Here is a 24941-nt window from a genome sequence, read left to right on the forward strand (position 1 = left end):
GGTGGTGCTCAGAGCTGGGGCTTGAGCAAGGGCAGAGCAGGCAGGGGCTGGAGTGCGAAGGTGAGCTGGGGGCTGCTGCAGCAAATGGCAGCAGGAGGGTCAAAATTAGCCTTGCTCTGATTAGGAAGAGCTAATCAGGAGCTTGTGAGGGAAGGGCACAGGGCAGCTGTGATGGTCCCCGCACCGCCAGATATCAAGTGACGTGCTCTGATGGGTGCCCCCAACCCTCAGGCTCTGTGCCACTGGCATCTGAGTTAACAGCCATGCCCAGTGCTGGGCACTGTGCAGCTGGAGCAGGCAATCCCCAGAGCCCAGGATGTTCTTTGTCCCCTGTAGGACGGCACTCTATCCCCCAAGGTCCCCCCAGAGTCCTTACGTGCCACAGCCAGTGTGCAGGAGCTGATGGCTGTGCCTAGGGTGTTGGCGGCTGCACACTCATACAGCCCTGCGTCCTTCCTGGAGACCTTGGAGATGGTGAGCATCTGGCGGCCGTCCTTGCAGGAGACGATGTTTAGCACGTTGTCTGACTGCAGTGACCGCTTGTCTGCAAGGGGGAGCAGAGAGCGATGCTGGGTGCTGGGTCCCCCTGTGCGCGTGCCTGTTGAGGCAGCGCATGCAGCCGCCGGGCTGCAGGCCCACACTACGCCACAGCAGGCCCCCACCTTTCATCCAGACGATCCTGGGGGTCGGGCTGCCAGCGGGCAGGCAGCAGAGGGTCAACGCGTCACCCTCCAACAGCACCTGGTCCTTCAGCTTGATGTGGAAAACAGGGGGGAAATCTGAAGAGCAGAGGCAGGCACAAGGGCAGGGTAAGGCTGGAGCAATAGCAGGGCATGCAGGCAGAGCTCTGCAGGGACCTGTCCCCATCTCTGTCCCCATCTCTGCAGCTGCAGGCAGCGCTCAGGGCTCTCCTCGTCCTCAGGGATTGCCCTGGGGTCCCTGAGCCTGGCCGTGAATGCCCCTGAGCTGCAGAGAGGGGTTGTGAGCCCTGGGCACAGCCCCTGCATCCCGTCCCAGCCCAGCTCCTGCAGGTGCTGCCGTGGTGGGTGGCAGGACACTGACGTGTCCTCACCAGGGCTGTGCCTACCAGACTCGCTGTGCAGGTGCTGCCGGCCCGCAGTGGAGCCATCCTCCTGCTGCAGGCTGGACGGGATGTTGGGCTGTGAGGCCACCTTCTTCTTGGGCCGGGACAGGCCCCAGCGCTCCCAGCGGGACCGCTTCTGGCTCTCACTGGCACCTGTGGAGACCGGGGACCCGCACATCAGAGGCAGTTGAGAGCCGAGGACAGGGGAAAGCTGGGGTGCCCGGGATGGCCATGCCCCGCTGCACCCAGCCCAAGGACCTGGGCAGGACAGGGTCCGTCCCAGGGTGAGCACCACCCACCAAGGGATGCCAGCAGCCCCCCAGCTTACCTTTTGCAGAGGCGGAGGAGCGGGTGCTGCCCTCCGACTGCAGGGACTCAGAGGAGGGTGCGAGTGCTGGGTGGGGGCCCACCTGATTCTGCGCTGCGACCCCCACCTGCCGCAGGCTCTCCCCTTCTGAATTGGCCCGACGAAGCAGGGAGAGGCGTTTCTCTGGATGCTCCTTGGCCCCCTCATCCTCTGGCCGCTCGTCCGAGAGGCTGCGCAGCCGTGAGGAGACCCGGTCCATGGTGGCACTGATCTTCCTCCGCACAGCCACCACTGGCGACTCGCTCTCGCCAGCACCCGTCTCTGACTTCAGGCTCTCCGAGTCCCTGCGCTCCTTGGAGCTACCCAAGCCCAGGCTCCAGGAGAAACGCCGCCCACGTGTCGGGGTTTCTCCTCCTCCTTCTTCCCCCTTGGTCTTCTTCCTCTCCACAGGCGGTGTCCGCTTTAGGCGCAGACTCATTCTCCGGATGAAGCCACCATCCTTCTCCACCTCATGCAGGTCCTGCACTGACTTGGACTTTTCTACCAAGGCAGTGGGACGGCCCTTGCACAGCTCCAGGGGCACACCAGCTGGTGTAGGCCGGTAGATGCCCTCATCACGGGACGAGGGGCTGGCCAAGTGCCGGTCCTCAGAGCGCGAGCGGGTGAGGAGCTTCAGCCCACGGCTGAGGGACGATTCCCGGCTCCGCTTGAACTTGGCCTCGAAGACCTCCTCCGAGTCAATGTCCTCAATGAGTAGGGAGCTGGAGGAGCCTGTGGGCTTTGCCTCCTTCCTCTCTGTAGGTGCTGGTGCTGGGGGCTCAGCAGGGGCAGGCACAGCAGGCTTGAGGGCTTCCTTGGCGGTTGGCTCCCCCACTCGTGTGCTTCCCATGGCTTGCATGACCTCCGCATAGGAAGACATCTTGGGGGCTCGGGCACTGGGAGTAGAGGGCCCTACCTGCTGCGGTGTGGATGCTCTCGTCCCAGTAGGTCCCTCCCCCGGCTCCTTGCTGGCTCTGGTGGCTTCAGCCGTGGCAGGCACCTTCCCCTCATGCCCCTCGGCTGCAGCCTTCTTCCCCGCAGCAGCCGCAGCCACTCTGGCTCCGGACTGGCCCCGGTCCTCAGGCACACGCCTCCTCTCGTGGGCTGCCTTGGCTGGAGGGGCCCGGAAGAAGGCAGTCTCCAGCGCAGGGGGCAGTGGCTGGCCGGCAGCATCCCGTGGTGTGTGGGGCCGGGCGTCAGAGAGGGCTGAGAGTGATGGGGACTCCTTGAGCCGCTGGGCCTCCGCGTGAGCCACAGGGATTTCCAGGGGTGCACCAGAGCGACGGTGCCGGATGACAGGCTCGGCATCGCCGTGGCTGAAGGAGCTGCTCTTCTGCAGCAGGCGCTCCTGGGGGAAGAGCTGCGGCGAGGTGGCCTCACTGGACGCCGCACGCACCAGCCGGGGCCCTGCTGGCACCGGCTGCTCCAGCCGTGGTGGCCGCAGCATCTTGTCGGGACTGACACCCAGCGTCTCCAGGAGGGGACCCCGCAGGCCACTGACCTTGCCGTCCACGGGGCTGCCCCGCAGCAGGCGCTGGCGCATCAGCTCCAGGCGCTGGGCATGGTCGTCCTCGCCCAGGCCCCCCTTCCGGCGGGGCAGCTCCATGGAGGCCGCCTTGGCCAGCACCCTGCGGGGCTCCCGGCCCAGTTCGGCCCCCTCTTCGGCCCCTAGAGGCTGACTGACCAGCAGGGCACCATCGGCGGAGCTGCCTCGCTTCAGCTCGCCCCTCTGGGCCGCCCTGCGGGTGCTTTCCGGGGACTCCAGGCTGGAGCCTTTCCTCACAGCTTTGCGGGGATGCTCTGGCCGCTTCTGGGCCTCCGGGGCTTCCTCATCGGAGGAGCCGGGTGCCTCTGCCTCCGCGTAGGGCCGCCGTGGCACTGCACCCCTTGGCCTCTTTCCCAGGGCCACCACTGGCTTCCCTGTGCCCTCGCTCTGCCACTCCATGGCGGACACCTCCCCTGGCACGGCCGCCTCCTCCCGTGGTCCTTCAGCTGGCCCCATGGCCTCATCGTCCGTGGGGATCTCATTGAGTGACATGCGGGAGCCGGAGAACTCCACCTGGTGCGGCATGGGGATGAAGGGGAGCTCGTCCAAGTCATCCGAGTCTGAGGAGGATGACAGAGCTGGAGACTCCTTGAGGTGCCGGGGCACTGCGATGGACAGGTGGTTGGACGTGTCCTCCAGCAGCTCAGGGATCGGCCGCAGCACCATATTGCACTTGTAGCTGATCTGCGAGCGCTGCACAGAGTGGTGAGTGCTGCATCAGGCCCAGGCAGATGGCCCAGCACCATTTAGCCCAGTGCACAGCATCACCCAGCCCTCCACAGCACCCCATCCAGCCCAGCATATGGCACATCCCCAGCCCAGCAGCCCTCTTCACCCTGCCCAGCTCACAGCCCTGTCTTTACCTGCCCTTACCCTCCTCCTGCCTTTACCTGCCATTTCCGACGGGAGAGGAAGAGCTTTAGGTGGTCAGTGCTGATGACCTTCCCCTTGGCCAGAGTCTGCAAGAAGAGGGGAGAGTATCATCACATGGACCCTGCAGCTGCCTCAGAGGAACCCCACCGCCTCCAGGTCCCTGACGAGACTCACTTTGAACCAGGGGTGCTCCAGGGTCTGCTCTGCATTGGGTCTCCTGTGAACCAACACCACCAGGTGAGAAATGCCTGGGACAGGGGATTTTGGCCAGCCAGGGGGAGGGCAGGAGGGTATGGCAGGCGAGTGTCCATGCTACAAGTCCTACCCTCAGCAAGCTGAACTGGGTGCACAGCTGTACATCCCTCCTGCCCTCAGACACCCCAAAAATATATGGGTCACCACCCTCCCTTAAGCACAAGGATCATGCCATAGGAGCAGCAATGCAGATGGGGAGAGCATCACCCTGAGCCAGGGCACGGGAGCTACGTCCAGCTGCACCCTTGCAGCCTCAGCTGGACCTATCAGCCGCACAGTGCTCTGCGCTGCCTTGACACCCCCAGGCACCCTTCGCTGCCTAGGAATATGGCCCTGGGGTGACCCCACGCTCAGCCCAGTCTCTTCCCAGCCAGTCCCATGCCTGCCACTCCTCCGCCCCAGCCCTCCCCACCCCTCGCGCACACTCCACATCCTGGAGCCCACTATCCACGTGGCCAACGCCATGCACTCTTGCGGGTGCACAGGGGTTCCCACACCACTCACAGCCTGTCGTTGACCAGCACTTTGATGACAAAACCCTTGGCTTCTCGTGTGAGTCCTTGGAACATCCTCTCCTCGAAGGCCACGTTGTAATTGCGGATGTTCATCAGTGTGGTCTTGTCATTCTCGCCCACAAAGGGGGAGATCCCTGTGAGGCTGCCAAGGGAGGGGACACGTCATCAAGTCATGGGGATGTGGGGAACAGCACGGCAAGTCCTGGGGACACTATGAACTGAGGGAAGGATCCGGGATCCCAGCCCTAGTGCCACAGGGGAGGTCAAGCCAGGCCAGCCTTCCTTCCTTCAGGCTGGGAAGGAAGCTGAATTTGCAGAGATGCATGTGTGACCCAGACCCCAGCACTGAAACTGCTAATGAAGCAGAAAGGGAGACCCTTCTGTGGCTCCTTGGGGGCACGACGAGGCACTTACCATAGGTAGGCGATGACCCCCACAGGCCTGCGGAGAGGAGAGCGCAGTTACTGCACAGCACCAGTCCCCTAACCCTTGGCTTCCCAGCGCCCCCCAGAGCTCACCCGAAGCCTCCCAGGGCACTCTCTGGTGCACCCCTGTGCTTTCTTGGCTGCAGCGGGGAGACCATGGCCCAACCTGGCACTGGGGCTGCTCTTACCAGACGTCGGTGACACTGGAGACGGGGCTCTGATTGACGATCTCAGGACCCACGAACTCGGGGGTGCCGTACTTGCAGTACTGCGGCTCGTCTGGAGTCAGCTCCTGCGCATTGCCGAAGTCGCAGATCCGGACCTGCTCACTGCTCGAATCCGCCATCAGGAGGTTTTCTGGCTACAGGACAGTGTGGGCAGACGGGAGCTTGGCAGGAGGCTCTGCTGCCAGGGGAAAGGCAGGGCAGGTACTGCCCACAGGGGATACCAAGGGGCATGGGGCAGCCCCCAAAGGAAGGGATGGGAGCAGCTAGCCCAGAGAGGGGGCTGGGGACAAGGAGGAGGTAGGATGTCCCCTGTGAGCAGGACCAGAGCCTGCCCTCCAATGCTACGAGCCCAAGGAGGAGGTAGGATGTCCCCTGTGAGCAGGACCAGAGCCTGCCCTCCAATGCTACGAGCCCATGTGTGCCAGGGCAGGGAGACAAGGAGCAGGATGGGGCCGGGAGAGCCCCACACTCACTTTGATGTCCAGGTGCAGGACTTTTTGCTGATGCAGGTAGCAGATCCCCTCCAAGACCTGCCGCATGTAGGACCGGACCTGCGAGAGATAGACGGGGCTGGGGACACTGGCTCCAGGCATGGGTCAGCCCCATGTGGGGCAGGGGACCAGTCCCATATAGAGGAAAGAAGGGGGCTGCAGCCTCCTCTGTAGCATGTTGCAATGGGCCCTGCATATCCTCTGGGCTGGGATAGACCGCAGTATCCCCAGGCTCTCTCTCTACCCTGTCACTTGCTCCCTATGGATTACCCACCTCGGACTCACAAACTGAAGGCTTCCTCGCCATCCTGTCCAGCAGCTCGTCCTCGGCGCAGCTGGACCCTGGTCAAGGAGCACAGAAACACCATGCCCAGCCATGTTCAGCACCCTCCTCGATGCCCTGCTCCTCCGCACCCCACTCTGCCCATCCACCTGGCCCCCAGTTCTTCCCTGTGCCCCCATCGCTGTGTGCCCCCAAGCTGCGCCTGGGCCATGCCCAGGCTGTCCCCACAGGATACAGCTCCATGACCATGATGACGGCGTTCTTCTTCTCGAAGGCGTCGTGGAAGAAGACAATACGCTCGTGGTCGAGCTGCGAGAGGATGTGCAGCTCCCGGCGCGCCGACTGCTTGGCCTTGGTCCTCCCAGGGACAAACTTGGCAGCAAAGTCCAGTCGGCTGCTCTTCTCCGTCACCCTCCGCAGGTAGGAGAAGGCTCCCCTGCAATGCAACGATGCGGGGAGATGAGGAGGCAGTGGGGAATAAGAAGGTTGGTGGGGAGGCTTGGAAAGAGCCTAGCAGGAGACCTCCCCATTCCCACGGTGGCCTGGACAGACACCTGCTCGGCAGGGAACTTCATGCACCCCTGGCAGCCCTTGAGGACCATTTTAGGGAGACTCTAGGCCTGGCTTCACATCAGCTGCCCTGGATCCCCACTCTGAGCTAGCACCAGGATGCCCGTTGGTGCCCCAAAATGGCCACAACCCATCCAGTGCAAGGATCCAGTTTAGCAGGGCCAAGGAGCTCGGTCCTTGCTGTCAGAGCCCCACGGTGCAGCTGTGGCTCCAGCACCCCGGGGAGAGTAGACATCCCTTCCCTTGCCACATCCCCACAGCTCTGTACCTCCCAATCTCCTCATGCACATCGTAGTAGTCAGTCAGGCGTCGTGCCTTGTGTAGACCATCCTCCTCCATCGTGGCATCAGCAGCAGGCTGGGCTGGGGAGAGGAAAGGCACTTGCAGGGCTGAAGCGAGACACCAAAGGACCTGCCCGGCAGGGCTGGGGCACAGGAGAGGGTGCCGCAGGGCTGACTCGGCCATACCTGTGCGCACCACAAGCTCAGCCTTGCAGGACACCTCCCCAGCGAGGTTCCTGGCCGTGCAGGTGTAGACCCCACTGTCAGGCTCGGCTGCGCCCAGGACCACCAGGGAGCACTCGTTGTCCTCGTACACAAAACTCAGGTGGCTGCTCTCCTCCAGCAGCTCTCCATCCTGGGGGTGACAGTGCGTTCAAGGGGGCCCCATGCGATGCCCAAGCAGCTCTCAGTGCTAGCACCCCTTCTCCACGGACAGAGTGCAAGGATGGGCTGGAGGCTTTTGGCACGGGGCACATCTTACATCGCTGGGGCAGACACGGACCCAAAGTCTTGTTGCAGGGGCATATGTGAGGCAATGACAGGGAGCAGATGCTGTGGAGCTTGTGGGGAGGCTGTGGGTCAGGAAAAGGTTTTGGGGTACCAGCTCACCTTATACCACATGATGTCCGGCAGTGGTTTGCCCTCCACCACCACGCCAAAGCGTGGCGTTTCGCCTTCCTGGGCATCGATGTCCTCCATGATGGACTCAAAGCGTGGCGCCTCTGCCGAGAGACGGGGCGTGGGGCACCATGAGGCAGTGTCACCCCTCTGGCACAGGCATGGAGCACCATGGGGTACTGCTCCCATGGCATATGGCTATGGAGCACTGTGAGGCAGTGCCAGCCCAGGGCACAGGGGCAGGGAGTATCATGAGGCAGTGCCACCCCAGGGCACATGGGTGTGGGGCACTATTGAACAATGCCTTAATGGCATGAGCCTGAGCCAGCATGGGACAGTCCCCCAAGGTATGAGTGTGGGGTACCATGGGACAGTGCCACCCCACCCCACATGGCATGTGACTTAGTGGGGCAGTATCTCCCCATTACACATGGATGTGGGGTCCTGTGGGCAGTGATGCAGGTATGGGGCATTGTGCAGAAGCCCCCAAGGCTGATGGGCATAGGGCACCATGGGGCAGTGCCACGCCATTACATACAGGTACGCAGCAGTGCCACGTATTGCACATGGGTAAGTGGCACCATGGGGCTATGCCAACTCAGGGTACCTGGGCATGGGGCACCGCGCACAGGGCCACCCCCACAGCACACAGGCATAGGGCATCGTGAGGCAATGCAGGGGCACCTACCTGCAAGGCAGAGGCGGAGGGTGCAGTTGGTGGTGCCGTGACGGTTGCTCACCTCGCAGGTGAGCGGCCCCACGGCTCCGCGGCCCACCTGCAGCAGCCGCAGGCAGTGCTGGTCGTCGTCTGGCATCATCACCTCGCATGCGCCCTGCTGTTCTGCCAGCACCACCCCACCCCTGTGGGCACATGCTGTCAGCCTGCCACCAGCCCTGTCTCACATCCCATCCCATGGCCACCTCCCAGCCGATACGAAGCTCCCACCTGCAGCCCCATAGACAGTTCCACTTCACAGCCCCATGGCCACCTCCCAAATCACAGTCCTGCAGCAGCTGCAGACCCTCAGCCCCATGGTGAACTCAGAGACAGCCCCTGCCCTACAATACTCTGTAGCCCCCACAAACAGCTTGCACCCCATAGCTAGCTCTGCCTCCTGGACAGCTCTCAACCCCTAGCACCACCCAGACAGGTCGCAGCCCCCAGCAGCTCCACACAGCCCTCAACAGCACCCTCCAGCATGCCCAGACAAGCCTCAGCAGAGGACTTCCCAGCTAAGGGCTACATGGGCAGCTGGTACAGGACCCCCTTTGTGCACTCCATGGGGTGATGCTGGGCATGGGGCAGGTGAAGAGCACAGCATCGTGTCCTACCTCTTCCAGGTGACGGCGGCCTCCACGTGGTTGATGGTGATGGTGATGGAGGCCAGCTGGCCCTCCACCACATACACCAAGTCTGGCTTGTCCAGGATGACTGGGGCCTCCTCCAGGTAGGGACCTGCCGTGCACATCATCACCACCACCTCCAGACACCACACCACCCAGCCCTAGGCCGCTCACTACACCGCTGGGATGGTGACCCCTCTGTGTCCTGCCCTCCATCCCAGTACTCTATCCCCTCCTTGCTGTCCATCTCACCCCGATCCAGGAGCTGCATGGGCCCCACAGGCGGGGAGGGCTTGCTGTTGGTCTTGGGGGTGGCAGTGATGACACGGAAGAGGTACTGGGCACCCTTGGTGAGCTTGTGCACTGTGTAGGTGGTGTCCCGCAGGCCAGCAGCCAGCACCATCCACTGCGTCGTGCCCAGCACTTGCATTTGTACCACATAGGTCACCGAGGCAGGGTCTGCGTGGGGAGAGGATCAGTGCACAGCCCTCAGGAGAGGGTGCCGCAGGGCTGACTTGAGCTTGCCCGTGCACCCTGTCATGCTGCTGAAAACCCCCACCCACCCCATGCCCCAGCCCCGGACCCCTCACCTATGGCCGTGTCCAGCCACTTGGGCTTGTTCCATGTCAGCGTGATGCATCTACCTGTCACCGAGGCCACAGTGGGTGGCCCGTCTGGAGGGGTCGGCACCACATCTGCATGGAAGAAGCAGAGAGGGGTGTCAGCTGCCAGGAAACATCCATCCGGCACCGGGCCCGTGCCCTGGCATGGCCAACACCAGCAGCACTTCAGGGGGATTTGCCTTATGCCCTGGGAGACATGGACTGGAGGGGACAGACCAGGCCAGAAATCCTCACTGGAGACCCCAGACACTCCTGGGGGCTCAGCCTGGCAGGGACTGTGGGGTTAGCACTGACAGCACATCCCTCGTGGGGTCTGAAGGACAGGGATGGGTCAAAACCCTACAAGGTGAGGACTTCATAGCTAACCCTGCTTTGAGCAAGAGGCAGGGCTAGGGACCTTGTGAGGTCCCTTCCAACTTGAATTGTCCCAAGATCTGACCCTGCGACCTTGCAAAGGAACACAGACCCCTTAGCCCCAGGGCACAACCTGGTGGGGTGGCGGTGAGTGGCTGTGAAGCCCCAGCGATGCTCACTCCTTACCTGTGACATAGAGGTGGGCGTAGCACGTGGCCTTCCCTACTTTGTTGGCAATGACACTTTTATAGACGCCGGCATGTGCATGGCTGACAGCCGTGAACACCAAGCGATGGATATCCTTATCTGTGGGGGCACAGGGGGAACACAGGGAGGCAAGATCCCCATTAGCAAAGTGGCACAGAGCTGCCTACCCAGAAAGCCAATCAGGCTGGGAAATCAGCATGCAGAGCAGAGTGTGAAAGTTTAGGAGGTGATGCCTCCTCCCTGCGGGGCAGCAGGCACAGCTGTAGGTCCTGCACCGTCCCCCCTCCCTCCACTCCAAGCTGGTGCCACTGTGGTGCCAGAAGCACCTCCCGTGAGTCCTGCCAGCCCTGCTGTGGTGCGATCAGTCTGAGCATGCAGGGAGCCCTACACTGCATCATCTTGCGGTCGTCGGTGCTGTCGATGCGGGAGCCGTTGTGGAACCAGGTGATGGAGGGGTAGGGCAGCCCGGCCACCTGGCACTCCAGCACTGCCTCCTTGGACTCCACCACGTCCAGGTTGTGCAGCGGCTTGAGGAAGTCTGGCATGGTGAAGCATTCCACCTCGTTTTCCGCCTGCTCTGGCTCCTCTGGGATGGATGGCATCTTCTCCAGCTTAGAGCTGCAACCACGGACACATGGGCTCCGCATGAGGGGGAGGCAGGATGCTCCCAGCCCAGTCCATGGTGGGCTCCCCCAGGACCATGTATACTGCCTGGCAAGCACCCCCCATCCTGGCTCTTACATCTGGGAAGCAGCAGATGGCCGTGGTTCCTCCACGTAGAGCTCGGCAGAGCACTCCACGTGGCCGTGGGCGTTCCTGGCGGTGACTGTGTAGTGTCCCTCGTCCTCGCTGCCCACGTGCACGATGACCAGCGAGTACAGCCCCCCGTCCCGCTGAATCCGCACATTCTCCCCTTCCTGCACTGGCTGCCCTGCACAGAGACACGCACATGGTGTCGGTACCCTCCTGCCAGCCCCAGGCAGGGCAGGAGCAGGGCAGAGCCCTTGGTAGCCCCTGCGAAGAGCCCAGCGCCTTGGCAGGGCTCCTTCCCTCCTGGCGTGGCCAAGAGGCAGGAGGCCAGGAGACAGGCTAGGAGAGTTGGGATTTCCATGCAGGGCTGGAGCTGAGGATGCACACCCCCAGGAGGATGGGGGTGGAGGCCTCCTTGCAGAGCCCCAGCAGAGTCCTGGGCTTGGAAGATTACCAAAGTGGGTCCAGGTGACTGTCGGTGGGGGAGTCCCGCTGATCATGCAGTCAAAATGTGCTGTCCGCCCTTCCATCACATCCACATCCTCCAGCTTGCGGGTGAAGAGCGGCTGCACAGAGGGCCGCACCGTCAGCCGGGCGCTGCAGGTCAGCTCATCTGCAAGGAGAGCGGGTAGGTGTGGGCCCCAGCGCCGCTAGCCCCTGAGGCGCAGCGGGGGCCGGTCAGAGCCCCACGTGCGTGCGGAGGGGCTGGGGCAGGCAGGACGTGGCATGGGACTACGCGTGCTCCAGGGGCAGCGCGGGCAAGCTGCAGCCCAGCAGCCATCACGGGTCTGCTTGTTCCTGAGTGCAGTCCCCTGCTGTCTCTGTGGGCACTCAGTCAGCGGGGCTGAGCACTGGCATGCTGAGTGCGAGACCCTGTCCCTGCACAGGGTGCACGTTTGCATGTTCCCCAGGAGCCCTGAGTGTGCATGCGTGTGTGCAAGGTCCCCACGCACAGGGCTGGGGCTCTGCTGGCAGGTGGTTTCCCCTTTCCACTCTTCATGCCAATGCAGATGCTGGCTGTCCAGCAGGGCGGGAAGATGCCCTGTCTTCACCTTATGGCAGAGGACCGCAGCCATGGGAGATGGGCTGCCCTGTCCTCTCGGGGACAGGGCCGTGACCCCGAAGCAAGCAGCACCAGGAGATGCAGCGCCCTGGGCAATGCAGGGCTAAGCACGGGCTCTGTGCTCCAGAGACACCACAGGCAGGCACAGCCTCACCTCACCTCCCTGGGCCCCACACTGCTCCTGTGCTTCAAACCCCAGTAGGTCCCTGACCTCTGCAGACTTGCGACCCGCTCTGGGGTGGGATGCAACGGGTACCAAGCGCTGCAGGCAGAAGCAGAGCTGCCTCCTGCACCCACAGCAGCCGAGGGTACTGCAGAAAGGCTGCATGGGCAGGCTGGGGCCAGGGAAATGCGAAAGGGACCCTTTGCCCTGTGCCATTGCGTGGAGGGACCGTGGTGGGACTGAGCTCTGGAGGCACAGGCTGTGCGAGTGCACAGGCGCAAGGGGCTGGCGGGGCCACGGGACGGGGCTGCTGGGGGCATGCAGGGCACTGGGTCCTGCTGCTCGTCCTCAGCTGCAGCCAGGGACATGGCACACCTGGCCTCTTCCCTTTGCCACCTCCTGGGCCAGCAGGGAGATGTCAGCATCCCAAGCTGAGCGGCCCGGAGGCTCCAGAGCCAGGAGAGGAGGGCAGCTGGGCTCCAGAGCTGCGTACAGCCGCAGTGAAGGAAGACAGCCAGCTTGGGGTGCTTTGTACAGCCAGGGTGCAAACTTCTCTCCTTGCTCTTCTGGGAGCCACATGCATGCTGGCAGAGGAGCTGCCTGGGGTGGGTTCACAGTGCTAGGACTGAATAGAGCCATTCCCCTGAGGGTGCTGGAGACCCATGGATGGGCACACACCAGGGAAAAACAGGCAAGCTCCCCAGCTCCCAGGGGCAGAAATCACATCCTGCCCCTCTAAATCCTCCCTCCACCACTCACCAGCTGCATCTGGTGGGGCCAAAGCCCCAAGCCCAGGCCCATGGGCTCGGGGGGGGGGGGGGGCTGACCTCCCCCAACGCCACGCCAGGGCCGGGCCTCAAGCAAGACCCGCTGCGGGCTGCGTGGCCGCCGCTTACCTTTGGCCGTGCTGAGCTTGCAGGTGTAGATGCCGCTGTCGTCCTCGTGCACGGAGGTGAGCAGCAGCTTGCACTTGCGCCCGTCAAAATGCATCTTGCATTTGAGCAGGGCGGGCTGGAGCAGCCGGCCCCGCGACAGCCAGTCCACGTCCATGTCTGGCGGGCCAGCCACCAGGCACTCAAAGAGCGCCAGCTCCCCCGCCCCGACCACCACGTCCTGCAGGGGAGCCACGATGGCCAGGGACTGGCACTCGGGGCGAGCTGCCCAGGCGAAGGGGGGAGAGAGAGAGAGAGAGAGAGAGAGAGAAAGAGAGACGCGTCTCAGCAACTGAAAAGCAACCGTGGGAGGTGGTGGGGCCGGGGCCGTGCGGGGCCGGGGGCATGCGGGGCCGGGGGCCCGGCGCAGGGCGCAGGCACAGGGGGTGGCGGGGTGCAGCAGGGAGGAGGTGGGGGCAAGATGTGGAAGCAGAGCTGAGCCGGGGGCTGGGGAAAGGCGACCGGGGTGGGGGGTGAAGGGAGGTGTCCGTGCCAGGAACACACCACACAGCGCTTTACCAAACAGATTTTATTAGAGCTACAAAAAGGGTCACGGCCTCGCAGCCCTCCCCCCGCCAAGCCCCACTGGGGAGAAGAGACCCGGAGCTGGGGGCACCTGGTGGTCCCTGGCCCTGGGGACGCGGCAGGGCTGCGAGGGACGTCTCGCAGCGGCCAGGCTGACGCCTGGGCTGCCGTTGCGAAGGCAAAGGGGCCGAGACCCTCTCTCCCCACCACCCGGGCACCCTCTGCACCCAGGGCAGGGTGCCGCGCACAGGGCTCCCCGGGTCTCTTGTCCCCCGCGCGCCGAGGTGACCGCTCCAGAGCTGCCACCGCACCAGGCCCCTTCCCTACGTCCCAGGCCAGCACAGTCCCCGCAGAGGTGACCGCGGGCCAAGCTCCCTGCTCCCCTTCCCTTGGCAGCGAGGAGAGGAGCAGCAGGACACACAGACATGGACAAACGGACAGAGCAAGAGACAAGACAGCATCGTACAGCCGCCCTGGCCAGGCTCAGGGGGTGCCTGGTGCTACCCCACGGCTCCCCCCGCCCCGCTGCTCAGCCTCGGCTGTGCCTCCCCCCGGCCATCCAGCGAGCCCCTGCCCGCGGTTGAGGGCCCGCGCGTCCCCGCGGTGCGTCCAGGACGAGGCGGCGGATGGAGCAGAAGGTAATAACACAAGGTGAGGTCCACTGCCTAAGAGGTGTCCAACTAAGAGCCCCGCGGCCGCGGCTCTGAGATGCACCCCCTTATCGTACTCCCCCTGCGTACAGACAAAAACCGCAGTCAGCAAGCAGAAGGGTTAGTGCAGCGGAGACGGGGCCGGCACGCACGCACGCACACGCCAGCGCTGGCACGAGGGGCGCGAGCACACGCCGACACGCAGCACCGCACAAAGCCATACGCCGAGGGGCAAGCAGCCCGCGCGCCCGCAGAGCAGACGCCCTGCCCGGACCCAGCCTGGTGCCTCTCCCGTCACCCCGCACCTCCCGCTCCTGCCACCACTCGGGCACGTTTGCAGCTCCCATCGCCCTCCCCGTGCTGCTGCGCTTGGCCAGAGGCTCACAGCAGGGTCCTGGCAGGGGCTGCTGAGCGAGGGCCTCCCTCGCTGGGGCACAAGCCGTGCAGGGGCAGGACGGGCACGGCCTGGGGGGCTCAGGCAGGTGTTAGCAGGGAGGACCGGGGTCAGCAAGGTGCACAAAGCAAAGAGAAGGAAGACATCACTTATCCACGCAGGCTCCTTCCCCAGCCTTGGGGGACACTGGGAGGAGCCTGGCCCTTGGTCCTGAGCTCCCCTTTGCACACTTTATACTATAGGACCTAGGAGGAGGCCTGAGCCCACAGCAGGGCTCGGGAGGGATGGCAAGGGCTGGGGGCTGGACAGGCCAGCCCTGCATATGGGCAGGACCTGCTCTGCGCTGGAAACAAGTAGGGAGGAAACATCTCCCACCTGCCCCATGGCTGGACACACAGCTTGCAGGCTGTCTGGGGCAGGGAGAGAGGGAGCGGTCAGCATGGTGGGGACATCTCCCCTGCAGGGCTGCCAAGGGTGACAGCCTTCTCTGCACAGCAGGGGCACAGTCCTAGCCGTGGGCGCTGTATGGGACGGGGGAACACAGGAGGAAGCCAGACCGCAGAAAGCAGCAGGCTCTGAGACAGGCCGGGGGCCCTGGCACAGCTGGGCAGCGGGCCCCAGCCATGAGCTCAGCACGGCTGCTCCGGGTCCCCTCCCCACCTGTCCCACGTGGAGCCAGACATGCAGATCCACGGCTCTGCCGAGGCTTTCCTACTCTTTGCTTGAGCCTGCTGTGCTGTGGCAGGAAAGGACAGGCTGGCTCTTCCCCTGCTCCCAGCAGGGCTGCCGAGAAGGGGGATCTGCAGCAGCCCCTTCCCCCCCCCAGCTCATGCAGGGCACTGGAGCCAGCCAGCCTCTCGTGGCCAGGGCGACACGTTAGGAGCTTTACCTCTGACCTCCAGCTTGGCCTCGCACTGCTTCGTGCCATACTCGTTGACAGCCTTGCAGGTGTAGAAGCCAGTGTCGGTGCGCTCCGCCGCCAGGATGTGCAGCACGAAGAGCCCCCTGGCCCCCTCTGCCTCCTCGGCATGGTGCCGGCGTCCGTACTTCACTGGCTGCCGGTTCCTCAGCCTGGCCGGGGGGATGAGGAGGGAGCAGGATTATCACACTCAGCCCTGCAGACCCAGCTTGGCTGTCCCCAGAAGGGTCTCATCCCCTCCAGCCCCAACCCTCTTCTGGACCAGAGCTCCCTGCCTTGGGGCTGCTCCGAGCTGGCAGTCCCCAAATGGGGAGGTCTCCGTGTCCATCCCCTCCCTGCCCAGCCCAGCCGTGACCCAGCAAGCAGAGGGACTCACCAGTAAATGATGGGCTTGGGCTCCCCACGGACGCGGACACTCAGGCTGACATCCTGCCCCTCTAGCACTGACTGGTCCAACAGGGCCACCTGGGGAAGCAGGGGGTTAGAGAGCAGCGAGCACCCACGAGCACCCAGGGTCACAGGTCTGCTGCCACAACAGCAGCCCTGGAGCACTGCAGGTGCCAGGGGAGCTGGCTGGGAGCAGGCTCCCCAGGGCACGCAGAGCCAGCACCGAGCTTCCTAGGCTGGACTGAGGCACGGTAGGAAAGCCTGACCCAATGCCTCTTGGCGCAAGGATCACGTGGCTGCGGTCACAGGGCGTGGGCCCGGGGGGGGTCTCAGCTCACCTCAAAGGTGGGTGCAGCCTTGAAGGTGGTCTCTGGGGAGCCGCGGGCAGCCCCATGCTCTGCTCTAGGCTGCAGCTTCATGGCCGGCCGGTGCTGGGGGGTCCCGGACTCGGGGAACTCTTCCAGTGGGCTCAGGTACTCCTCGTCTGACGTGATGGGGCTGACCTGGCCGAGCGGGGGGGCCAAGTTCCCATGCCTCTCCACGGCGGGGGCTAGCAAAGGGAAGAGTCTTGATAAGGAGCTGGCAGTAGTTAGAGCTGGGAAAGCAGATCAGGGCACCCCTCCCCACCACCCTGCACCCCAGGGAACCCATCCCGCTGGGGAGCGGCACCGAGGCAGCCAGGGCCCAGCAGCGAAGGGGTGCTGAGCAGCGCAGGGGGAGGGAGTGAGAAGCACTCCACAGGACGATAAGGGGACGCGATATCCCGCAAGGCGACAGCAGGGCTCAAGTGGCTCTTACGCAGCAGGCCGCGCTCCCATCCTTAAGCTGCCCGGATTCCCGGAATGGCTGCCCCTGCCCCGAGCCGGGAAGGGCTGAAGGTGACATTGGCAGCTGCGCTCTCCTCCCAGCCCAGCCGACACGGCTGCCTGCTCCGGGGGTGGCGGGGACCCACACCCGCCTACATGGGGAGCTAGCGTAGGCGGATTCAGGATGGCCTACGGGGTGACGGGGGGGGGGTATGGGTGCGAGCGGGGGCCCACCGTGCCCGGGGGGTGGGTCGGAAGGGGTGGGCAGTGGTGTGCGGCTCCAGCCCCGCTCGCAAAGCCCTGCCCCGGGAGGTCAGGGTGCTGGCCCCCCTCCAGCCCGGGTGCTGGACCAGCCTCCCCCCGCCCCAGCCGCCGCAGATCCCCTTCCCGGGAGCTGCAAGCCAGCTGCCGCGGACCGGCAGGGTGCCCCGTGCACCGGCCGGGGCTCGGCGCCCCCCGCGATGCCCCGGGGTAGCGCAAGGGCGGAGAGTAGGGGGGATCCGCCGCCCCGGCTCCCCCCTACCCCCACCCCGGTCGCGGCCAGGGACACCGCGGGGCGCCCGGCCGCCCTCCGCCCGCAGCCCCCGCTGCCCCGCACTCACCGCGGGGCGCCGCCCCGGCAGCCCCCGCCGGCGCCGGCGCCGCCCCGAGCCGAACCGCGGAGCCGCCGGTGCCGGTGCCGGTGCCGGTGCCGGTGGCGCCGGGCGCGCCTCCAGCGGGCAGCGCCGCCCGCCCGCCTGCGCCCTCCCCGCCCGAGCGCCGCCCCGGGCCGCCGCCGCCCCTGCCGCCGCCGCCGCCGCCGCCCGGCCCCCGGGGCTGGGCCAGCAGCGCGGGGGAGGGCCCAGCCCGCGCGGCCCCCCGGCGGCACCGCCCCGGGCCCGCTGCGGCCGGCGGCCCCCCGACGGGCTGCGGCTCGCCCGAGCCGCCCCGGCCCCCCGCGCAGCGGCAGCGGCGGGTGCCGGCACCGCCAGCCTCGCCGCGGGGGTGCTGAGCCCCCCCGCCTGTGCACCCTGGCGCGGGCCTGGCCCAGGCGCTCGCCCCCGCCGGCAGCTGCACCAGGCAGCGCCCGCTTGGCTGGGGCCTCCGTGGGCTCCGCGGGGACCCCCGCGGCGGGCTGGGCTGCCCCGTGGACAGGGGCATGGAGGCAGGCTGGGGCGGGTGGGGGAGGCCGGGCGCGGGGCTGCTGCTGGGAGCCGGGGATGCTGGCAGGCCGACCCCGCTCGCGCGGCGTGGCAGGAGCGCGCCACGCTCGCCGGCAGCACGTCAGCTGCTTCGGTTCAGACCGAGCCTTGTACGGTCAGGAAGCCGGTTTCTTCCCAGTGACAGCAGAGGCTGAGCTGGCAGCCCGCCTGCTGCAGCGCCGGCCCTCCGGCCGCCAGCCGCGGGGAACCCTGGCGTGGCCCGACCCGACCCGACCCTCCGGCCGCCCCACCAGGCCCTGCGCCCGCCGCCCGGCACTCACCGGGCCGCACGCTGAGGATGGCGCTGCAGCAGGTGGCCCCCACTTCGTTGGACGCGGTGACCGTGTACAGGCCGGCGTCGGCTACCCGGGCGCTCCTGACCAGCAGGGTATGGCGCTCGCCCTCCGCCTTGATGGGGCGCGCCGTGCTGCTCCTCAGCGGGACCCCGTCCTTCCTCCAGGACACTGAGGGCAGAGGCAGGGTCACTCTGGGCCACCCGCAGGGCAGGAGAGCCCCCACTCCCCCAGGCATCTGGAGGGGGCCTTGCAAGGCCAGGGGCTCCCCGCCCAGCCTGGGCACCCCTCCGCCATGGGGAGCAGCCCCAGGTTCCCATGGCCCCGATAGAGGGAGCGGTGGCCAGCCCCTCTGATGCCTGGCATCCTCCTGCCCTCCAGCGGAGGATGCAGGAGGCACCGGGGCTGCCCAGGGTTCAAGGCCAATTTGCTGGTGCCCATCTCTGTGGCTGGGTCTGACCGTGCCTGGCCCCAGCCCTGCCTGGCCAGCGACCCCTGCCCACACGTGCTGAGCCCTGCAGCTAGGAACCAGGGGTCTACCACTGGGAAGCCACCCAGGCTGTCCTGGCGGCATCCCGGGGCACCACCCATTCATGTCTGCCGAGTGCTCAGCATTGTTTTTCCTCTTGCTTTCCCATAGCCTGGGGCAGGGGAATCGCCGATATTCCCCTGGTTGTCCCCTGGCGCCCTGCCTGCTGCACCATGGCACGCCCTCTGCACCCAAGCAGCTCACTTCAGCCCGGCTGGTGTGAAAGAGGTGCCCTCGAGGTGGGCACGTCACATCCCTGTGGAGCAGAGAGCCCGGCTGCCTGTCCTGCTGGGTGCACAGCCTGGCAGCCGCACTGCTGAGGCCTGCAGCGAGTGCTGGCCGCTCTCCCCTATTCAGAGGCCTCATGGCTCACATGGCCTCCAAGGGACAACTCAGCATGTGCCCTCTGCTGAGCACAGCACTGCCTGGGCTCAGCGGGGGATGTGGACGCTCAGGGAGGCAGTGGCAGGGCTGTGCTGGAGCCCCACAGCGCCTGGCGCTGGGGCCAACGGCCGCCCCGGCTGGCTCATGTTCCCGCGCCTCCGAGCTTGCTCACCTTCCGGCTGGGGGTTGGCCGTGACGATGCACTTGAGCAGCACCTCTGTGCCCACAGCCACCGCTGTGTCCTGAATGGGGATCTCAAAGATGGGCGCTTCCAGGGGGTCTTCGCCAGCTGAGACGTAGGAGTCGTCGGAGGACTCTGGACAGGGAGAGAAGAGCCACGTGGCTGTGAGTGGGCCTCTTGCAGGCAGAGCAAGCAGGTCCTGGTGCGGTGCCGGACAGCGCGCAGGCTGAGCCAGGGGCTGGGGTAACCCTCTCTCTGCCCATCCCTCCCCTGCACAGAAAACTGCCGGCTCGTGCCCCACGTCGTTACGGGGGTGGTAGCAGGTCCCTGGGCCACTGCAAGGGGGGAAAGAGCTGTGGCTGGCTCAGCCACGGAGCGGTGCCTGGGGCAGGGCAAAGCTGGGGACGACGGAGCAGGGAGCTCCTCAAAGATGGGGCAGATCTGGGAATGAGAGGCAATGGCGGGGGTGGGAAGGAGGAAGGTGACACAGCATTTCTGTCCCCAGGTCAAGCCACTACAACATCCTCTGGGTGCACTTGGGATTCATGCCCTGCCTGCACCACCAAGCCTGGGACAAGACGCCACGGGTGCCTTGTGCCCCAGTATGATTTCAGACCAGCCCAGGGCTGAGTGCCGGAGGTCACCACCTGGGAACGGGCCCATGAGTCTTTCCTGTGCCAGGCAGGAGGGATAGAGACATCAGCAAACGTTGTGACCTTGAGGCCCAGCAAACTGGTAGCCTGGTTTATCTGGGTTATAGAGCTGGCTGGTGCCAAAGTGCCAACCTGCAGAGCAGGCTGCACCCTGTCTGCCCCGTCTCTGCTCTCGGGTGCAGCTGGGGGCACCCTGAGGCTGGAGATGGGCAGACGGTGACGGGGCAGAGGCAGACTGGGGTCTCTAAGCCCGCAGAGGGGACAGCCAGGCCAGCTCTGGGCCCATGGCAAGCAGGAAAGCAATGTCCCTACCTAGCTCTGGAGAGGTGGGCCTGGCTCGGCGCCCCTTCCCCTTGCTCCGCGTGCTCCTGCCTTCCTGAGCGGTCCGGACGCTGTCTTTCTTCTCTGACACCTTCAGCTGCCGTCTCTCCGGCTCCCTGCCCGCGCTGTGCTGCCCTGCCCAGCTTCTCTCCAGGCGGGCCTCCTGCTCCATGCCCGGCTTTGCCCAGGGCAGGAACCGCACCTCTGAGGGCACCTCCGGCCGCCGGTACAGCCCATGGGGTACGGCCAGCCTCGCGGTCAGGGCTTCGCTGCCCACCCCGGGGGCCCTGGCTCCACCAGCGGGGCCCCCGTCCAGGCATGGGGTCCCTTCGGTGGCGCTCGCCTCCAAAAGGGCTGCCCGTCCCAGCGGGGTGGCTTGTGCTAACGGCCACTGTTCCTTCTTCTTCACTTCTCCAGTGCCTTCTTGCTGCAGGCTCTTCTTGACGCCCACCTCCTCCGCCTCTGCGGGCTGGCTGCTCCGCACCGGGGGTTTCCTCCAGCGCAGCGCCCCCACCTCCGGCTCCTCGTTGGGCCCCACCAGCGCCATGCTGGACAGTGCGAGATGCTGGATGACGTGCGTGTTCTCCGCCGGTGAGAAGGCCTTTGGCAGCGGGGCTTTGCGACCGGCGGTGCCTTGCAAGGACTGGGTCCGGTGCGCCCGGGGGGCCGCAGGCTCGCTCGCCACCTGGGGCGAAGGCGCCCGGGGCAGCCCGGGTTTCGCCAGCTCCTGGGAGCGCCTCAGCTGCTGCTTGGAGACCGTCCTCTTGATGCGGCTCAGCTCCTCCGAGAACTTGCGCTCGATGTCGTAGACGCGGCTGGCGAACTTGCCCCGCTCGTCGAAGGAGGCGGCTTTCTGCCGGAAGGCCAGGCGCCGGCAGGCCGCGCTGCCCAGCTCCGAGCGGCTCTCGTCCCGCACGTCCTCCCGCGAGCTGCCCGGCGTGCAGGGGCGGCGCGAGTCCAAGCCGGGCTGGTCGAAGGAGCGCGTCTTGCGCAGGGGCAGCCAAGGGTGCCCAGGGAAGGGGCTGTCCGCCTGCTCCAGGCTCTTCCGACGCTCCTCAAAGTACTGCAGCCTCTCGAAGATCCTGGAGCTGGAGCGCACCAGTTTGGGGGATGCCCGGATGGAGACGCGGCTGGACGTGTCGCTCATGGGCGTCTGAGGACGGGACTCTTGCGTGCTGGCCTGCGAGTATCCCGAGGACTTGGGCTTCTTGATCTTCTCCTCATACTCCTCAGGCACGGTGTCCTGGTACTCAGCCGGCACCGCGGACTTCTTGCGAGGGGTCACGGGTGTGAAGGAGGGCACGCCAGGACCACGGGCAGTGGGCTGGGTCGCAGCACCGGAGGACGGGGGCGGGCACGGGCCGGCGCGGGGAGATGGCGAGCGGAGGATGGGGGGCTTGGCGGTCAGCGGCAGGGCCGCAGGGGATCTTGGGGGCTCGGCGCCGGGCTTTGGAGAGACGGGGCCACCGTGGGGGTCATCTCTCCGGTAGCCCCCTTGGGGGATGCTGCTGCAAGCAGAGAGGACACAGGAGAGAGGTTCAGAGCCCTTGCTCGCCTGTGTGCTGCATCAGCCCTGCTAGCCCCGACCCCAGCACTGCTGGGCAATGGGAGCAGGGTAACCCTGGGACTGGGGAGCCTGGAGGGGCCACGGCGAGGGGATCCAGCCATGCCGAGAGCACCAGGGGCTGGCTGGGCTGGCCTGGGTGAGAGTCCTGGGCTGCTGAGGCCGGTATAACAGACCAGTGCCCAGGGGTCTAGGCAGAGGTGTCTGGGGCTGTGACACTGGGACACCCAGTGAGTCCCCTTTCCAGGGTTGCCATGCAGACAGGACTGGAGGGAAGAGGGCCGTGGGGAGCCCCAATTTGCCCAAGATGTCCTGATGTACCCAGCACAGGCCAGGTCCACCAGGCAGATGGGGGAGGCACCAACCGCTCTGCTCCAGGCATATCCCCCCATCCTGCCGCCCCAGCCCCGCTGCCCGCCTCTGCTGGCAGGGCAGCCAGGAGGGGTTGCAGTTTGTGGTGCAGAAATCATAAGGTGGAGATGAGGTTCTGGTGGAACAAGCAGCCTTGAACACAAAGGGGCAGGATGGAGGTCGAAGGAGCAGGCCTGCGGGCATGGGAAACCAAAGGCAGCGGGGAGGCAAGGGGGCTCTGAGCACGTCAGCAGGTCCTGGGGACGCAGCGGGTCCCCTGTGCTGCGGGAACCAAGTGTCGCAAAGCCCCAGCAATGGGCAGTGCTGCCCCAGGCCACTGAGCACCCCTAGGTGCATGCAGAGAGCCCACCACGGCACCGGGGGACCTGCTGCCCCACCTGTGGGACGGACCTGCAGCTTGTGCAGGGGCACACGACTAACCCCAACCTCAATCTAGCCACAGCAAAAGGGATCCAGCTCCAGGACTCCCGTGTCCCCAACACCCTCACCCGAATGTCTGCCCCCTCCTCTCCCCGGGCTGCTGCCTCCTCCTCACCAGGGACAGCACTGCCTACGGCTCAGAGCCTCCGTTCCTCATCCGGGGATGGAGAAGCCAAAGAAAGTCCCAGGCAGAGGGGAGAAGATGGCTGCGGGGGTTGGCAGGAGATGGCCCCAGCGCGATGTCCCCTCCGCGCACTTCCCCTGGCTACTTACACGTGGAGCGAGAGCGCCCGTCCTCGGTACAGGCTGAAGGCGCTGCCGTAGGGGTCGCTGGCCACCGAAAGGCTATCCTCCGACCCCCAGCTTGTGCCCACCAGATTAGCCCGTGAAGCCCGCACCAGCGGCTCCACGCCCAGGTGCCGCACCTCGGCGCCGTGCGGGGCCGGCGCGTTTGCTTGCCTTGGGGTTCCCTGCGGCTGCCAGGCACTGGGGCGGAGGTAGGGTCCCCTGACGGGGAGGCTGGCATCCGTCTCCTTCTCCACCACGGTCTGCTGGCTGCCCGACCAGCTGGAGCGCTCCTCCGCCTGCGACAGGGCCAGCACCGAGGTCGGCGTCGTGTTCATGGAGGCGTCCACGAGGGTGTCGGACTCGCCTGGAAGGAGAGGGGTGAGCCGCCACAGCCTGCTGGAGGTGGGGGCCAGCCCAGCGCCCTGCTCGGAGGCGTGAGCTGGCACGGGGCGGCCCAAGCAACGGGCAGCTGACCCGAACCCGCTTTGCACGGCTCCCTCCCCACGGGGACCCCAAAGCCGGGTCGGCAGAGAGGGGCCGTGCCCAGCAGCCCTGCCCGGCCGTGCCGGGCTCGGTGCTGCCCGAGGACCTGCCGCTCACCCGTGGGGGTGCTGAAGGCTGTCTCATCCTGGAGCTCGCTGCGCTGCGTCACCTGGGGGTCACTGGGCTCATCCTCACCGGTCTCCGAGTCTGCGGGGGGAAAGCGGAGGGTGAGGGGACACAGGGACAGCAGGGGAGGCTGGCACTGCCTCTTGCAGACCCACCGAGTCCAGGGCAGGAGAGCAGTGCCGGGGCAGCTCCGGGCAGCGTGGGACAAGGCAGTGCCGGGGAGGGGGCACGACCGTGACCATGGGCTCTGCAGGGGGAGCAGAGGGCACAGATCGCCGGCAGGGAAAGGCAGGACCGGGGTAGGAAAGAGCCAAGTCCAGCCGGGGCAGGCAGGGAAGGACATGCTGCGGAGTAGGAAAAAGGGGGCAGGAGCCGCAGCAGAGAGCAGGGCACAGGGTGCGGGCGGGCGGGAAGATGGTGCCGGCGGGTGGGAATGCAGGGGCAGGGGCAAGGCAGGTGGAGACAGCGGGGCAGCGAGGGGACAGGAGCGGTGCGGGGGGACGGAGGCAGGCTGGGGGCACGGGGCCCGTCCCAGGGGCACAGGGGCTGGCATGAGGTGAGTGCCATCCTACCGTAGCTTTGTTTCCTGCAGGAGCGGAAAACTTCGCTTCCATAGGGGCAGCAAGAGAGAGAGAGACATCAACACCCGGTTATCGGCCCGGCCTGCGGAGACGCGTGGGGCAGTGGGGAAGGACGCTTGTCCCCAGCACCTCCCCACGCTGGCATGTGGCAGGGTCCTCCCAGGGCAGCGCTGTGCCTGGGCCATGCCGGGTCAGAGAGCCTGGCACACGGTGCCTGGGGTCCAAGGAGGGGGCACAGGACTGGGCATTTGCCCCATCTTAGGACCCCTTAGTAGGCACCCCCTGCCCTACCCAACCCTCTAGCAGTGGCCGAGCACCCATGGGGCACGGGCACAGGTCTGGCACCTCCTGAGCTCCCTGCCACTTGTTCACTGTGCAGCACGCAGCTGCCCTTTCCTGACTCGCACAGACTGAACCGCTTGCACAGCACACCGCATCGCCTTCCTGCCCCACAGTCGCATCCAGGCTCCTGTCCCTGGACCCCCTCCGAGCGGCCCCACAAGCTTGCCTCGTGGCCGCAGCACCTGCACACCGTGGTGCTCAGCGCAGGGCCTGACTCCCGCAGCCCATGACCCGGCTGTGCACTCCTGCACAGACAGCTCCTGGTGCACGCGTGCGTGTGTGCCCACTTGCACGTGCGCTGGCTCAGAGGCCGGCATGCATACACCCTCCTGGCAAATACACGTGCATCTTCTACCCCACCTGTGGGAAGTATTACACTATATTGCAGTACCGCACAGCCCTGCCCTTGTTGAGAAAGCTGTGATGCTCCTAGAGATCAGCCCTACCGCTCTCAGCATAAGTTTCTGGTCCATGCCAAAGTGGGCCCAAGTAGGGCATCTTTCCAAGCCTCCCACAGGCAGGATGCAGCCAAAAAAGATCAGGAGCCACAGTAACACCCCATGCAAGGAAAGGTGGCCCCCATGCAGCCATG

At 65.9% G+C, this 24941-nt stretch overlaps 1 protein-coding gene across 4 annotated transcripts in view; it reads right to left on the bottom strand.

The window, feature by feature from the left end:
- Positions 1 to 24941, bottom strand: part of SPEG (striated muscle enriched protein kinase) — a 36294-nt gene that overhangs the window by 5609 nt on the left and 5744 nt on the right. For 2 of the 4 annotated variants that reach the window (XM_068948834.1, XM_068948832.1), the window contains exons 3-35: positions 23999 to 24028; positions 23418 to 23507; positions 22803 to 23181; positions 20165 to 21681; positions 19191 to 19334; positions 18094 to 18276; positions 16164 to 16375; positions 15815 to 15903; positions 15409 to 15590; positions 12915 to 13175; positions 11247 to 11405; positions 10784 to 10973; positions 10431 to 10660; positions 10022 to 10141; positions 9449 to 9553; positions 9111 to 9317; positions 8847 to 8970; positions 8203 to 8375; positions 7506 to 7618; positions 7083 to 7251; positions 6884 to 6977; positions 6281 to 6481; positions 6037 to 6097; positions 5745 to 5822; positions 5233 to 5405; positions 5034 to 5060; positions 4609 to 4761; positions 4024 to 4066; positions 3867 to 3935; positions 1413 to 3669; positions 1088 to 1237; positions 663 to 779; positions 377 to 544 (exon numbers count right to left, since the gene is read on the bottom strand). In XM_068948834.1, coding sequence (XP_068804935.1) covers positions 377 to 544; positions 663 to 779; positions 1088 to 1237; positions 1413 to 3669; positions 3867 to 3935; positions 4024 to 4066; positions 4609 to 4761; positions 5034 to 5060; positions 5233 to 5405; positions 5745 to 5822; positions 6037 to 6097; positions 6281 to 6481; positions 6884 to 6977; positions 7083 to 7251; positions 7506 to 7618; positions 8203 to 8375; positions 8847 to 8970; positions 9111 to 9317; positions 9449 to 9553; positions 10022 to 10141; positions 10431 to 10660; positions 10784 to 10973; positions 11247 to 11405; positions 12915 to 13175; positions 15409 to 15590; positions 15815 to 15903; positions 16164 to 16375; positions 18094 to 18276; positions 19191 to 19334; positions 20165 to 21681; positions 22803 to 23181; positions 23418 to 23507; positions 23999 to 24028 — 8268 coding nt within the window. The remainder of the gene's footprint in view (positions 1 to 376; positions 545 to 662; positions 780 to 1087; positions 1238 to 1412; positions 3670 to 3866; positions 3936 to 4023; positions 4067 to 4608; positions 4762 to 5033; positions 5061 to 5232; positions 5406 to 5744; positions 5823 to 6036; positions 6098 to 6280; positions 6482 to 6883; positions 6978 to 7082; positions 7252 to 7505; positions 7619 to 8202; positions 8376 to 8846; positions 8971 to 9110; positions 9318 to 9448; positions 9554 to 10021; positions 10142 to 10430; positions 10661 to 10783; positions 10974 to 11246; positions 11406 to 12914; positions 13176 to 15408; positions 15591 to 15814; positions 15904 to 16163; positions 16376 to 18093; positions 18277 to 19190; positions 19335 to 20164; positions 21682 to 22802; positions 23182 to 23417; positions 23508 to 23998; positions 24029 to 24941) is intronic. The other 2 variants (XM_068948835.1, XM_068948833.1) reach the window with 2 other exon arrangements.

The sequence above is a fragment of the Struthio camelus genome, chromosome 6 (genome assembly GCF_040807025.1).
Source record: "Struthio camelus isolate bStrCam1 chromosome 6, bStrCam1.hap1, whole genome shotgun sequence".
In the NCBI taxonomy this organism is placed as follows: Eukaryota; Metazoa; Chordata; class Aves; order Struthioniformes; family Struthionidae; genus Struthio; species Struthio camelus.